General features: G+C 48.1%; 1 protein-coding gene across 2 annotated transcripts in view; it reads right to left on the minus strand.

Moving 5' to 3' along the window:
- Positions 1–1,449: 1,449 nt before the first annotated feature.
- LOC119458207 (uncharacterized) overlaps positions 1,450–13,873 on the minus strand; it is a 61,567-nt gene continuing 49,143 nt past the window's right edge. For both annotated transcript variants that reach the window (XM_049670839.1, XM_037720031.2), the window contains exons 10-16: positions 13,812–13,873; positions 11,104–11,230; positions 8,742–8,864; positions 7,810–7,993; positions 4,954–5,318; positions 4,475–4,690; positions 1,450–4,370 (exon numbers count right to left, since the gene is read on the minus strand). In XM_049670839.1, coding sequence (XP_049526796.1) covers positions 3,807–4,370; positions 4,475–4,690; positions 4,954–5,318; positions 7,810–7,993; positions 8,742–8,864; positions 11,104–11,230; positions 13,812–13,873 — 1,641 coding nt within the window. In that variant the 3' untranslated portion in view covers positions 1,450–3,806. The remainder of the gene's footprint in view (positions 4,371–4,474; positions 4,691–4,953; positions 5,319–7,809; positions 7,994–8,741; positions 8,865–11,103; positions 11,231–13,811) is intronic.

Genomic DNA, 13,873 nt, shown 5'->3' on the forward strand with positions numbered 1-13,873 from the left:
CGTCGCGTGAGGTTCATAGACAAGTGACAGGAAGGTGGCTGCCACCTTCCTGTCACTTTGTCTATGTCTTCTTCTCGATTTTTTCTACTTCCAAGTTTGCTGGCATTCCAAGTATAACCATGCTTGGGGCACCCGCAGACACTGACGCCAGAAATTCCTGCAGTGATATCTGTAGGAAACGTTGCGTAAGAATTGTAGGACGCTTAAGCTTCGCCTTAAGTGGAACGCGTTAGTGTTATCGGGCTCCGTTCGCATCACATTTTTCTTTATGAGTAGGCTTCACTACAACAGACAACGTGGAAAAGCCAGCTTAAAAAGACCAAGCTTACACTGATCCCCTTAAAGTCTGCTTCACTTTGAAACACAAATGAATTGCTGGAAAGACGTTTTTACAGGAGCAAATTTAAGCCATCTAATATCAAAATGCGAAGGCCTTAGGACCTTTTTTTTATTATTTTATTAATTGTTTGCTGTTACCCCGAGGCGCGCGCGTGTCCAAAACTTAGAAAAGCTTCGTTTTCAACATTCCGCTCAATGTTGCTTAGAACCAATTTTTAATGTACAGCGAAACACCATCAGAATTAGATGCCGCTTAAGCTTCGCCTTTAAGAATGGAACGCGATAGCATTCAAGGATCCCTGGCTGCTTATCAGGCTTTATCGTATATTCAAATTACAATCCGACGCTATCACGCCTGTAGGTTGCGGTTAAGTCGTACTTTACGGTTTTTCTGACGAATTTTACTTTGAGAAATTCAATTTTGTTCACTAACGCCTTGCGCCACGCGGAGGGCCTGTGTGGTCGGGATGGTTCGGGACAAAAACCTCCTCGGTTCCGGATGACGTGGTTCGGCATGATTATTTCCGGCAACTGTCACCAACGCCGCACGCATTTTGAGCGAACGCGGGCAAAACGCCGACGGCATCGACAACAGTTCTGCGTGTTGCCGGTGCTGCGGCATGTGCAAGTTTATACAGCTGATAAAGCTAATATCATTACTCCGTATAGCTCTCTACAAATTTGCTATCGCAATTGATGCTTCGCCTTTCAGGTGAAACTGCGACAACTTTTTTTTCTTTTTGTCAATCTCCGTGCAACGGAACGTTACAAATTTTGCCAATTCGCTTTGTGTTCGGTGATAGAGGACGTGTAATAAATATACAAAAAACGAATATTCGTTGGTGCTTACCGGTTTCCGATAAGCACGGATACGGTGAAACTTCGTAATCTCGGTAGCACGCAAGGAAACTCGAAATAGCTTGTTCTTGGGGCTATTTGGTCGATACTTCATGAATCCATCGTAGCGCCAATAAAACAGACACAAACAGGACAAGACCGAACACCACGGACTCTTAACAAGCACCATAATAGCACCACAATAAGTTCTTGCAAGTAGTCCCGCTGGCCCCTGCTCGCAAACTTGCAGCGACACATGACCCAAACACTCAGTATAATATCAACGTAGTGCGTTTATTGCGGCACAAAATAGATAAAGCACTAGTGTACCTTCCAGCCCCCAAAAAACAAACATCAAGCCCACCTTGAGTTTGAAGGCTCCCATAGATACATCAGCGCTCATCTGGCGCAAAAAAAAGCAAAGAAAAAAAATGAAAAAAAAGTCAGTTTGTGCGTACCAACCTTCTCAAACAGAATGCACCTCGCATGTAAATTAATGTGCGAAAACAAGAACATACAAACGAGCGCAGCACTAAATGTAGTTTGTCATTACATGACGCAACTTACGGCAGCGAAAAAAGACGGACATTCGCTCGCCCATAGCATCAACAAAACCATCAACATATTCGCAAGCGATACGAGTCCATTCTTTAGAGCTTGCGTGTTCATTATTGGCAAATAATATTTTCGAGCTGAACCTCGCTCCGAAATGCCCCTTACGACCCCCAAATGAACAGGGGCGAAAATAAAAAAAAGCAGCACCTCTTGAACACCGCTGCCTTGAAGTGCGCAAGTTATGTTGATGTACGAAATGATTGATGCTATGTATCCAGTGAATGCGTCTCAAAGCAAATGAGGGAATGATTTATACCTTACCTAACTAGTGTTTGTAACAGCAATCTGCCGAGATATTCATGAGAACATTAAATAACTTAAAATATAATAAACAGCAAAGCCAAATAAACAAATGACTAAACAAAGAAACATATCACTAAACAAAGAAACAGAAATAAATAAATAAATAAATAAATAATCCTAACAGCTTTCCTTGGAAAGAGTTCCTGTCTTTAGAAACGGTAACAACGAGACAATGACAACAGGTTTCGGATTAAAGAAAACGCAGCGATCAGTTCTGCATGTGATTAACGACCTCAATTGGGTCAACTAACTGGATTCCAAAACAGGAATAACGTGTAACATGAAGCGAGGTCATTGTTTCGTGACAGGACGGTCGACTACATCTCTCAAGGAGCTGTAGCAAGTAATAAATAACTATGCGGTGTCATACGGGAACAAATCCATATTTTAGAGCTTCAGCAAAAAAAAAAAAAGTGCGGAGCGCAAATCACAGAACTTCAGATACCTCGCGCTCCAACGTGTTCCGGCTAGCGAAATACCATAGAAAAGCTGTACGCTGCTTGAACAGACCGAAGAAAAATAGCTTCCCTCTAGTGCGGTTCGGGAAGGTCGCAAACAATGCGACCTGAAGCTGCTTAAAATGCTTGTGCTTAAAACGAACACCGGGAAAAAGAATGATATCATCTCGACGCTTAAACTTGCACTGACAGTTGGCGTCGTGAGGGTGTACGGGTGAGGCTTCAGGGATCCATGAATAGACCCCAACAACAGGTGAGCCACGAGAAACGATGAAGTGGGTTTAGGTGGAGTACGTGACCACAGCTCACTTAGAGCAATTTACTCGAGCTTTGTAAGCAGCAGATCAAACGAGAGAACCTCCGCTAAGCAGACGCTGATGAAGATCAATAAGTTATAGCTCCGCAAGGGATAGCGAAACAAACAGGATGAGGTCGCACACTCTACGTACAAAAAAGAACAAAACAATACTCGTCCGCGCAACTTGCGCGGTATTCAATCACACCAAATACAAAGTGAGCATTCTAGAAACAGAAGCTACGCGATGACGCTGTTCTCGCAAAATCCGTCCGGATTGTTAGCGTAACTTCAAGTGACTAGTATAAATGAGAAAATAATAGTAGCAGCCAAGCCATCGACAATGTACTCGGAGGAGAATTTGCGGTTTTAAACCACGAACACTGGAATAACTTAGAGTATTTTTTTTTTGTGTCATGCACCCTGCGACTATAAAGCTTCCAGAGGTCATGTGCTTCCCGAAATGTGCGCTCGATGCGTTGACAGTATTGACACGGCCTTTCAGCATTCACAACTTCTGGCATTGCTGCAATAACCATTTAAAAATTAGAATCAGCAGTGAACTGCCGTGCCATACCACACTTTCCGCGTTGTCATCATTGGACACAACTTATGTCTATTGCAAGACTGCATTTCGTCACTTGCAGTGTGTCAGGGGCGACATCGCCACCGTTTGAACGTGGGGTACCTTATCAGAGCCGAATCCCTGCAACACAATCTAGCTTAGCCGAGTACGCAGTGAATCCTGAAAGCTACGCCGTGTACCTATCAAATTCCCTCCCCCAACAACACTCGCGGTGACAAATAATGCAAATCACAGCCAAGTAGACGTATATCTGCCAACCATCACCTAGGACAGGAATCGTGACGACGAATGAGGTGCATTTCCGGCACAAGCAGAATGGCAGGCTGCAACTATCGTTAGTGACCAACACACGCAGAGTCCCTATCTCTTTAAATTAGATATCAACGACCAGTGGAGGCGCGCTGTCTCTGTCGCCGGGTTGGCTGTTGGTGCAAATTACTGCCGCTTTGTCCTTCCCTTGGTTTACGTCAGCCACAACGAGCTTTTCAAAGCTTTCATCACCGCCAGGGACTTCAACCACGTCAGGCACTATGCCAGGGGCCAGGTCAGGGACTACGTCAGGAGCAACTTGAGGAGCAACGTGAGGAGCAACGTGAGGAGCAACGTGAGGAGCAACGTGAGGAACTTCCTCATCGGCCTCGAGTGCAGCCTCAGTGGTGGAATCTTGAGGCGTATCCACGACTAGAGTGGCGCTCTCGGGGACCTGCGCAGCGTTCAAGACTATCGTCGGTGGAGGCGCGTCAATCGCTTGCAACACAGCCGGTGCCTCCGACTGCTGTGCCTGCGTTTGCTGGTATTCGGGCAATGCCGGGATGGACAGCAGCTGCACGGTGTTCGCGGCCGCCGCCTGCCTCTGCACAATCTGCATTCCCTGAGTGCGACGACATCGGGGGCAGTTCTTGTCGTTGCCGCTGTAGTAGTAGCACGAGTTGCAGGCCTGCGTGTCGAATGAAAAGACGGTAAGATCCAAAAGCCCATAGTTTCGGAATAGGTACCGACATGACGCCACTGTCAAAGAAGAAGGAAACAAACGTGGAATACCTGGCAGTGCTGGCCGGCGAACAGGTTGCAGCGCACGCACACGGAGCAGTGGTTGGTGGAGCCGTGGAAGAGCGTGTTGGCGCACCACGAGTACTGCGCGGGGTGTCGGCACCGCGGGCACGGCATCGGGCCCGGGATGCACTCGCGCACCATCACGGAGTCCGGGCAGCAGTTGAGGCGCACCTGCTGGCACAGGTACCACGGAAGATCGGACACCTGCGAAGGTTATACACGAAGGAGCATTCCATGCAGATCAAGGCATCCTCGCTGGTCGGCGACACGTTAAATCATTGAAGCCTGTCTATTACTGTTGTGGTCGTCTCGCCCCCCACTGCAACATTCTTCATATTTTCCGATATTTCTGCAGGACAACGCGATGACGAAAATCCAAATTAAAGCATTAGATGGCCGAGAAAGACAAGCCACAGTGTACGGCGGGGAAGTCATGCACCGGCTTCGATCTTCCGCCGCACATTTACCTGGAAGACAGCCTGCATGAGGCACGGGTCGGCCTGGGCTTCCCCGAGCGGGATGCCCACGGCCTCGAGCAGGTTCAGGGGATTGTCGCAGGCCAGGCAGACGCAGCGCGCGGGGTCGCAGCGGGTGCGGGCCTTGGCGCACGAGCAGCGGGCCACGCGGCAGCTCACGCGGCACGCGCACGTCGGGGCGGCCGGCGCGCCCGACTCCGTCGCCGCCGGTGACGGCAACCCCGCGAAGGGCACGAGCGGCGACGCTCCCGGTCCTCCGCCGGGCACAGTGGAGACGGGATGGCCTGCCGCTGCAGCGACCGCCCTGTTGCGGGCCACCATACCGCGGCGTCGACCTACCGGGGTCTTCTTGGCGGCTGCGTCGTGAAGGTTGATGCGCGCAGATTGAAACACGGCAGAAACGTTTCTGCAAACGGACTTGCAACCACAAGAAATCGCTATCATTATTACTGTTCCTATTATTGGCATGGACAAGTAGATAAGTGTTGGCGCCAAGAGACGGTGCTGGCAACTTCTTTTCGCATGAAAGTATAGCGCAAGTGAAGCTGAAGTTTATTTCACAGCATATCAAAAGGAAATGCTGAGAGGCTTGACATAAAGGCAAACAAATGCCTCACAATGTGTTTTCAAAACCCCATCGATACAAAGTGACAACAATCACACGGAACACAGGGCGGCTGCAAAAAGTCGCCGTTTCGCCCGAAAGGGGAACATTGATAACGATATAAAAGCCATAAGCAACTATATATACCAAATAGGGACCGTATTTTTATCGGCTCTATAAGTTTTAGTGAACATTCCCCTAATAATTAAACTAACAAGAATGGTGTCACGCGCACACAGGCAAACAAACAGAACTCACTCGATGACCGCGAACACTGACTGTCACAACTCGAAGCGTTCGCTACCCGCCGGCAGCGGGTAGCGAACGCTTCGTGCAGCCTCTCGCTTCAACGCGTCTCCGAAACTGGAGATTACATGACCTCCAACACTAGGCGCGTGCAAGACAGCGCACATGCTGCCGCCAGCCATCTCGGCTCGCGGAACATTTGCATCCGCCGAAGATAACGTCCAAGAGAAGGCGCGGGTTAGGGAGCCTACATGCAACGAAAACGGCGTTGCATGTAGGCTCCCTAGCGCGGGTGGTGTACGTGCTCCGCCGCGTGGACAGCCACGCAGGTTTAGAGGAGAAGACCCCCGCTCACCTGCCCCCACCCTATAGTGCGCGCTCGAACGCGGTACCGCGTGCACACCTACCAACTCCCTCCCGACCTTGCGCACGCTTTATCACGTGACCTACAACACTGAGCACTCATGTCCAAGCCACCATCCTTCTCGGCTCACCCTCGCACGCTTTCCCTCACACCCACAGCTTAGGCGCGCGGGGCGCGATAGGACCCTATCGCACTTGGACTTTATGCGGAACCTCACGCCGACGCCAACGGCGAAAATTCGGCTGGAGTGTCCATGTAATTGTTATCGCAATAAAAGGAGAGAAATCATATACATCGCATAACTAAGTCCTAGAGTACTTGCATTCCAAAAAAATAATTGCCTCACAGTTAATTATAAACATCTGAAACGCACAAGAACATTTGATGAAACAATCGAAGTAAATTGAGTCGACAGGATGCCAAGTTCTGCCAACATTCGCGTGTGATGTAATTCATACTTAATCGGAACATTCAGCAAGGGACAATCAATATCTGGTCAAGTAACACGATGTCACAGAGGTAAATGAAAGAAATTAACTGAGAAAATCCGCTACACACTCAAAGCACGAAATGTCCACAGAAAAATGCAGTCACAAGCAAAATGTCACGAATGCAGAAATTCAAACATATACAGACCAGCAATCATCGTGTAGTGGCGATGGGCTCCGAATTAACTTCCGGCCGCGGAAGGTTCTGTAACGTGCGCCTGAATCTAGGCACAGGAGCTTTCGGTCATTCCACCCTCCATCGGAATGTGGCCGCTTCCGACAGAAACCGCTAGAAGGAATTCTGCCGCTAGTGTGTACGAGAGCTGCAAATGTACCGTTTCCAACAAAGTATTGCTTTATAAATGCTAAAATTTGCAATGATTACGCATATGCACAAGGCCTCCTTGCCTTACTGAGATAAAACCATAAGTGCCTGTATATTTAGAAAGCCAAATCGTAACGAATAACGCCACGAGAACGTATGAAGCCACAAGCGCGATGATTAGACAAATCCACGTACTATAATCATCATTTCTATGCTGGCGGAATGACCGCTGCGCCTGAGTTCTCTCAAGTAATTTTGTCAGCAATTTTAGTAATTTTATTATTTCAAGTGAACATATGCACTATACCCCCTCAATGCTGGTGACGCTTCCGCTATGCATATTTGTGTTTGGATCCCTTATCCGCGTACACCATTTTACTGTTGTTTTTTCCTCTTGTTTCCTGTTACCATAACTCAACGCGATGGTTCGTTTTCATACTTTAAAATTCTGTATTGATGCAATTTTTTCATCACCTTTTTTCTGGAACATTGTTTTCTTCAGCTTTGTTGTTCTCTAAAGCGTGTATGCTTATTGCTACTCTACTTGCATAATAAACCCGCCCCTCTCCCCTTTTGTAACGCAGTCCGGGCCACTATAAGGGGGTAATAAATGAAACGCAATGTCGTTTCTCGTGGGCGCATTATTAGACTGTGGTATGAATTGATCGCACGATTAACACGCCGAGTATCTTAACCGATGGAGAGTCCAAGTGATTGCTTGACTAGCACGCTGAGCAAATGAAACTGATCGAGACCAACGAAGGTATGGATCGGCTCTCGTCAATCGACCGACCGGTTGACTGATCGATCGACTGCGTACCCTTGTTGGCCTTAGCCACCTCGTGCCGCCAAGCGGCTCTGCCTGGCGCCCCGTACGGCGGAAGCGGTTCGTCAAGCTTGGTGTCGGCGTCGCTCATTCGCCGTAACATGAGCTCGTGGAATCGCGGGTTGAACTGCCACAGCAGGTGGCGAACTCGAACCACGTCGGTGTTGTTCAGCTGAACCTGCAGAGAGGAGAGGCCGTCAGAAATATTGCAACTCAGTTATGCACGCGGAGTGTACTTTCTGGAGTAACGGACTGTTGAGAAAGCTACAGAATTTCTGGGCATTGTCTACTAAAGCGCATGCATTGTTTTGGCTCGGCTGTGACTTCGCTTTTGCTTAGTTTTGCTTACGTGTTTTTCCTAGCTTATGCGCGGCTACCAATGGCCTTTCCGGTGGCAAAGAATGCTCATTGCAGGCTTTAGTAGACAACTGTCAGATTCTCTCGCCGCATCCGGCCCCTTCAAAGCGACTGCCGGAACGCCGGGCACGAGCGCGCCTCGACAGAGCAGAGCGGGCAAGAGGGAACACCAGCTGCCGCAGTAAGCACGTGAGATGTTGCGTGAGCGGAGAGAGTGCGTCGCCGCGATGGCATGTCACCCTCGCGGTCGCTCCCGCAAGCCTGTGTTACGCGCGCGTTCATTGTCCGAGCAAGCTCTCGTCCGCGTTCTAACTGCGTTCAATTGGACATTGGGCCACCCCCAAATTCTCAAGTTGGCCCACCCCCCAAATGTAACTTGGCCCACTTGCAAAGTTCAAGTTGACCCGCCCCCAAATTTCAGTTGGCCCTCTAGTAGTGACTTGCGAACATAAAAAATTATTTCGCGTTTTTAACGGCCAGTCAGCAACAAGAACCGCCTTTGAAAAGCGATCATGTCGGGGAGCTGTGTTCGGGTCTTGGGAGGATGCAGCACGTGAATGCTCCCTCGCCTTGTGCACGGGATAGTGCTCCAGATGGTCGGACAGAGATGACGTGCAGGTGGCGCTCGCGGCGCCTTTCTTCTTCGAAGGGGAGGTGCGTCGGCCCAGGAACATGACGGGTCTCGAATGCACCTGGGATAGAAGAAGGTGAGGCGCCTGTAAAACACGTGCCGCGTCTGGACGCAGACAGTGGGCCTCTTCGATTATCCGTCTTTGACAGTCCCGGACTGTCCGAAAGACGACGTACGCAACGCTCATTGGCTGAAAGCACCGTCTCGGGCAGTCCGGGACTGTCAGGAACGGATAATCGAAGAGGCCCAGTGTAGCAGTCGTAGGACACTGCCGCTATCACGGCGCCTTCAAGAGAGCGGCACACTCACTTGGACATCGTAACATGTGAAAGTTTGCTTTCTGTGTCTGAGCATCTAAATGCTTAGGAAAAAAAATTATTCCAACAAAGGACGATACGAACATTTTGAGACACAATGACGGTGCGATATCACCTAGGGCGATAACTTATATACGAGGAAGTGATCATCGCATACATGGCAACTTTTCACAGAAATGTCGGAGTCCACACAGTCTTACTGAAATATTACTACTTAGACCAATAGAAACGCACAGTTACCACAAGCGAATTTCACATTTTAAACAATGATGTTGAATGTATATAAGTACATCAAGGTTAACGCTTAAGTATTAGTACATCAAACAGAAAACGTTTATCACTAGACAGAGAGAGAGAGAGAAAGTCATAAGGGAAAGGCAGGGAGGTCAATCAGGCTGAGCCCGGTAGGCTACCCTGCACTGGGGAAGGGGGAGAAGGGATTGAAAGAGGAGAAGGAAGAGAGAAGTTCACAGCTTGCATATTTACACAGTCAAGCGTTCATCGCCGAGTTTCGTCACGGGCGGTCATACAGGCTTGTGCACTTCAAAAAACGCTGCAGCACCTTTGTAGCCTTGTACATAGCAGACCCCGGGATCTTCTCCGCCCTTCGTAGCGCAGTGCTTTATTCTACATGACTACTACTACATGACTAAATTACCATTACAGTTCAACGCACTAAACATTAGGTAGACGAGCTGGAAGATGCGAATTCCATGGACTAATTCCACAACAGTCGTGGTGCAGACCATTGCGGACGCAATTCGCGAGTTTCTGTTATAACTTTTATTGCGATAGCAATTATATGGACACTCAAAAGCAGATTTCTGCCGTCGGCGTCGCCGTCGTCGTCGCCGTCGCCGTGAGGTTCCGTATGACGTCAATGGAGATGAAATCGTCGCCGCGCGCCGAACGCTGTATGTGCGAGTGAAAGGGCGCGAGGGGCGCGCGCTTTCACGGGGAGTGAACGCACGGCGGAGAACAAACGCGCGTTCTGCGCCGTGCTCGCTTAAGGGCAGCAGAAGTAGGCGCCTCTTTCCTTCTTTACAATCACCATATATGTAGAGCAAACGCGCCTTCTTCCGACGCGCGAGAGGCCGTGGGGGAGGGGGGATGGGGGAGGGAAGGGACGCGACGTTTAGCTGCGGCACCAAGTGCCTATTTATATCAGAGGCTCCGGCAATAGTCACCAACGCCGCACGCATTTTGAGCGAACGCGGGCAAAACGCCGACGGCGTCGACAACAGTTCTGCGTGTTGCCGGTGCTGCTTCATGTCCAAGTTTATACAGCTGATAAAGCTAATATCATTACTCCGTATAGCTCTCTACAAATTTGCTATCGCAATTGATGCTTCGCCTTTCAGGTGAAACTGCGACAACTTTTTTACGTAATGAGGCGTTGTGCACTAAATCTACAAGTACAGCATTGGGAACAAATAAGCAGTTGGTTCGCGCACTCGTGACTCATCGGTGGGTGCGAATGTTCGCCGGAATAGTCAGGCTGCTTCGGCGACGTACCGTGCTCTTCTACTACGTATAGCTTCTGGTCTGTTTATGCTTGATATGGCCGCGAAGCGTCAAATTTACCGCCCTTTAAATCCATTATTACGTTTTATCGCGATAGAGGTGACGATTTGAAATATTCGAGAACCATTCGAAAAAAAGTATTCGTACATCACGGCTTCCTGGACTGAGTACACCGCCCACCAACATAGGGTGACGACTCGCCTGCTCGTTTGCTTTTGTAAAGCTCATTGCTACAGCTCTACGAAAGTGACTTCGATTCGAAAACCTAATCGAATACGAGAATATTCGATTCGTCATTCGAAAGTCTCGAACATTCGCACACTCGTAATCTATACAAGGTATAATACTACATCGTATAAGGCGTCCACCAACAATCGAGCACTCCGGTTGCCCTTCTCGTGCAATATCACGCCATGTTAAAGGGTAAACGGGGGCAGTCTGCGCGATAGAGTTGCTCACCTGGACGAGGATGTAGTCCTGCTCGCAGCGCAGCGACTGCAGCGATTGGAAGGGCACGATGACGCAGGACAGCCGCATCCCCTCGTCCTCCGAGGACGGCATGCTCTCGAACTCGTACATAAAGCGCCTGCGCATGAGCCCCCCAGCGCCATCCCCGTCTAGCTTTAAAAGATTTACTCGCTTACAGCACTGTCATTGGATTCCTTTCAACTTTGACAGCGTCACTCGCAACGCTTCACGGAACGCTAATCATTCTGACCGTCACAATTTATTTTCACCCCATTTCCTGCCTCTTCGGAATCACTAAAAAGCGTGTACAGCTGCAGGTTGGATTCATAATTTGTAAGTTGTTCAGCAGGTTTTTTTTTCCTTTATTTTTTAGGGTTCACGAAATGTGGACTCCATGCGAGTACTCTCCGCAGGACCGCAAAAATATGCGAACACAGATTATTTCATGCATACCATACTTTGAAAGCGCCTATCCAATCATTTTAAAAATATGCGTGATGTAAGACATTGTGAAAGCCAATGAATGAAGTGAACCCGCTGCATGACGACTTACTGACACGGAGTGCAGCCAGCCAGCCGCCTACCTTCCAACAAGCCTAATAACTAAACTTTCCTTTCCACAACATATTCAAATATTGGGGCACAGGTCCCATAAAATGTGCTGCGAAGTATGAGACACTTATTAAAATTTTCCTCAATGATTTTCCTTTTGATGGACGATCTTTGCGTGAACGAAAGTGTACACGGCGCCTCATGGCGACATTACATGGTGCGTTGTACACTGTGGTATAATGTACTTCTTGCACTCAGTAATACGTTGCGATGTAAGGCTGTGATCATGTAACGTTGTATTTATAATGCGCAGGGTGCTTTTGAACCACCCTATATTAACTCATGCTGTTGGCCTTTCTGGCGTTATAATGTGAAGGGGAAAAAAAAAGATGATACACGCACAACAAAGCAAGCGCAACTCATGACGCAGTCCATGAGGTTCATCATAAATAGGAAAAGAGAAAAACCTCAAACTACCTGACAGCGCTCACATAGTTTTCCTATGCATACTACTTTTGGAGCTTGCTTTGAGCAAGACGTTGCTGAACATTAAACGGAGACTAATCAGTATGAACTGCTTTCAAAATATATTCGTTAATTTCGGGGCAACAGGGTGATTATTAGAAGAGAAAGTGTAAGTAAAAGCTCTCTTTTTTTTCCCTTCGCGACGAAACGTAAACGTCGGTACGTATTATAAGATTGATGTCACAGATTTCAAAGCACTTTCTCGTACGCGGGTCGTTTCAGCGCAGTTCTCGAATCGAGCAGTATTTGGCTGCTTTAAGGTGCAGTGTAGTCCATCTTTAACGAACGACAACCATCCGGGCCAAAGCAGACGTCACATCCATGACGTGACACCCATGACGTCACAGCAAGTTGGTGCGGGAATAACTTCAAGGCGGCGGCGTCGCCCCTTGCATTTCGGTTCTGCTTCTTTCCCGGTTTATACGCTCGAAGCCTCCATTCGCGAAAAGAATGGACATTTCGCTATTACTGAAGCGCAATTTACTATCAGCTTGAACTATTATTTCGCTTTATCTCCCCTTTAATTAATGCAAAAAAAAAAGAACAGAGCGGGTCGGTAACAATTCGCGACATTGAATTCAAGCGTACAAGACATGGACACAAGACAGGACGCGTTTGTGTGGTCCGCTACATCTCCCTCGCGTTAGCGTCTTTTCACGATTGTTTTAAGGACGATATATAGCAAAATTGTCGTCCACGTAGAAACTTAACTGCATAAATTAAATGAACGTAACGAAATTGACGGACAATAGAGAGAACTCAGCACTGCTCTCAGTAACAACTGGTTTATTTCGGGAAGAAGGAAGAAAAGTCGTCATGGTTTGCGTACGCGCTTTTGAGAAAAAATTAAAAGATTGAGAAAGAAAGAAAAACGCCACTAGAAAAAAGCAAAACTCGACTGACTCTTTATCGGAGGTAAAGAACTTAGTACATGATAATCATTTCGAGCAACTTATTCTGCCTTCGCTTGACTTAACAGATATGCACTGAGTTTTGGTCGCTATTATAGCCGGGAGATGCAACCCGTAACGAAGCCAACCGGTATATTATTCTGTTTCAAGTTAGCATCGCATTTCCGGTGCAATCTGAAAGGCTGATAACACTGACATAATACTATTCGAAATATTCCGAAGGATTTGCAAATGCTTCCATATATCCGGTGCAGTTGCTCCGCAAAACCAGAACTTTTTCATATGTGCTTCACTACACCTGAGCTTTGCATAGATAACAGCGTTCTTGTTAAAAAAAAAGGAAAAAAGAAACAATGGATAGCACGGCACATTTATTTTAGCCAACACGCTCCGACACGATCGATATCCCAAAACATTCTCCTCCAGGCTGGCCTGGAACGTGGAACCGGTGAAACGCGAAGCGAGAAGCAAAATTACGAATTACTACGATAAACTGCACAGAGTTGTCTATTCGAGTGGGGCAACCGCTGCTCTCCTTAACTGAATTCCGTCTAAACGCAGCTCTAAAGGCGCTTGTCGGGGTGTCTATAGACGCACAGATAGTCACTTTTCGGCCACGGAACTGCTACACATTTAGATCAGGTCAGAAAAGACGCCGAATGCGCTGCCGATTTCGCCAGAGAGGGTAGACTTTTCTTGAGCATCACTTACCTCTTGCTGAAGATGATTTTGAACTTGTAACCTAGGTTCAGCTCGGGGTCCTCCGCTTCCAG

This window comes from Dermacentor silvarum, chromosome 7, assembly GCF_013339745.2.
Source record: "Dermacentor silvarum isolate Dsil-2018 chromosome 7, BIME_Dsil_1.4, whole genome shotgun sequence".
Lineage (NCBI taxonomy): Eukaryota > Metazoa > Arthropoda > Arachnida > Ixodida > Ixodidae > Dermacentor > Dermacentor silvarum.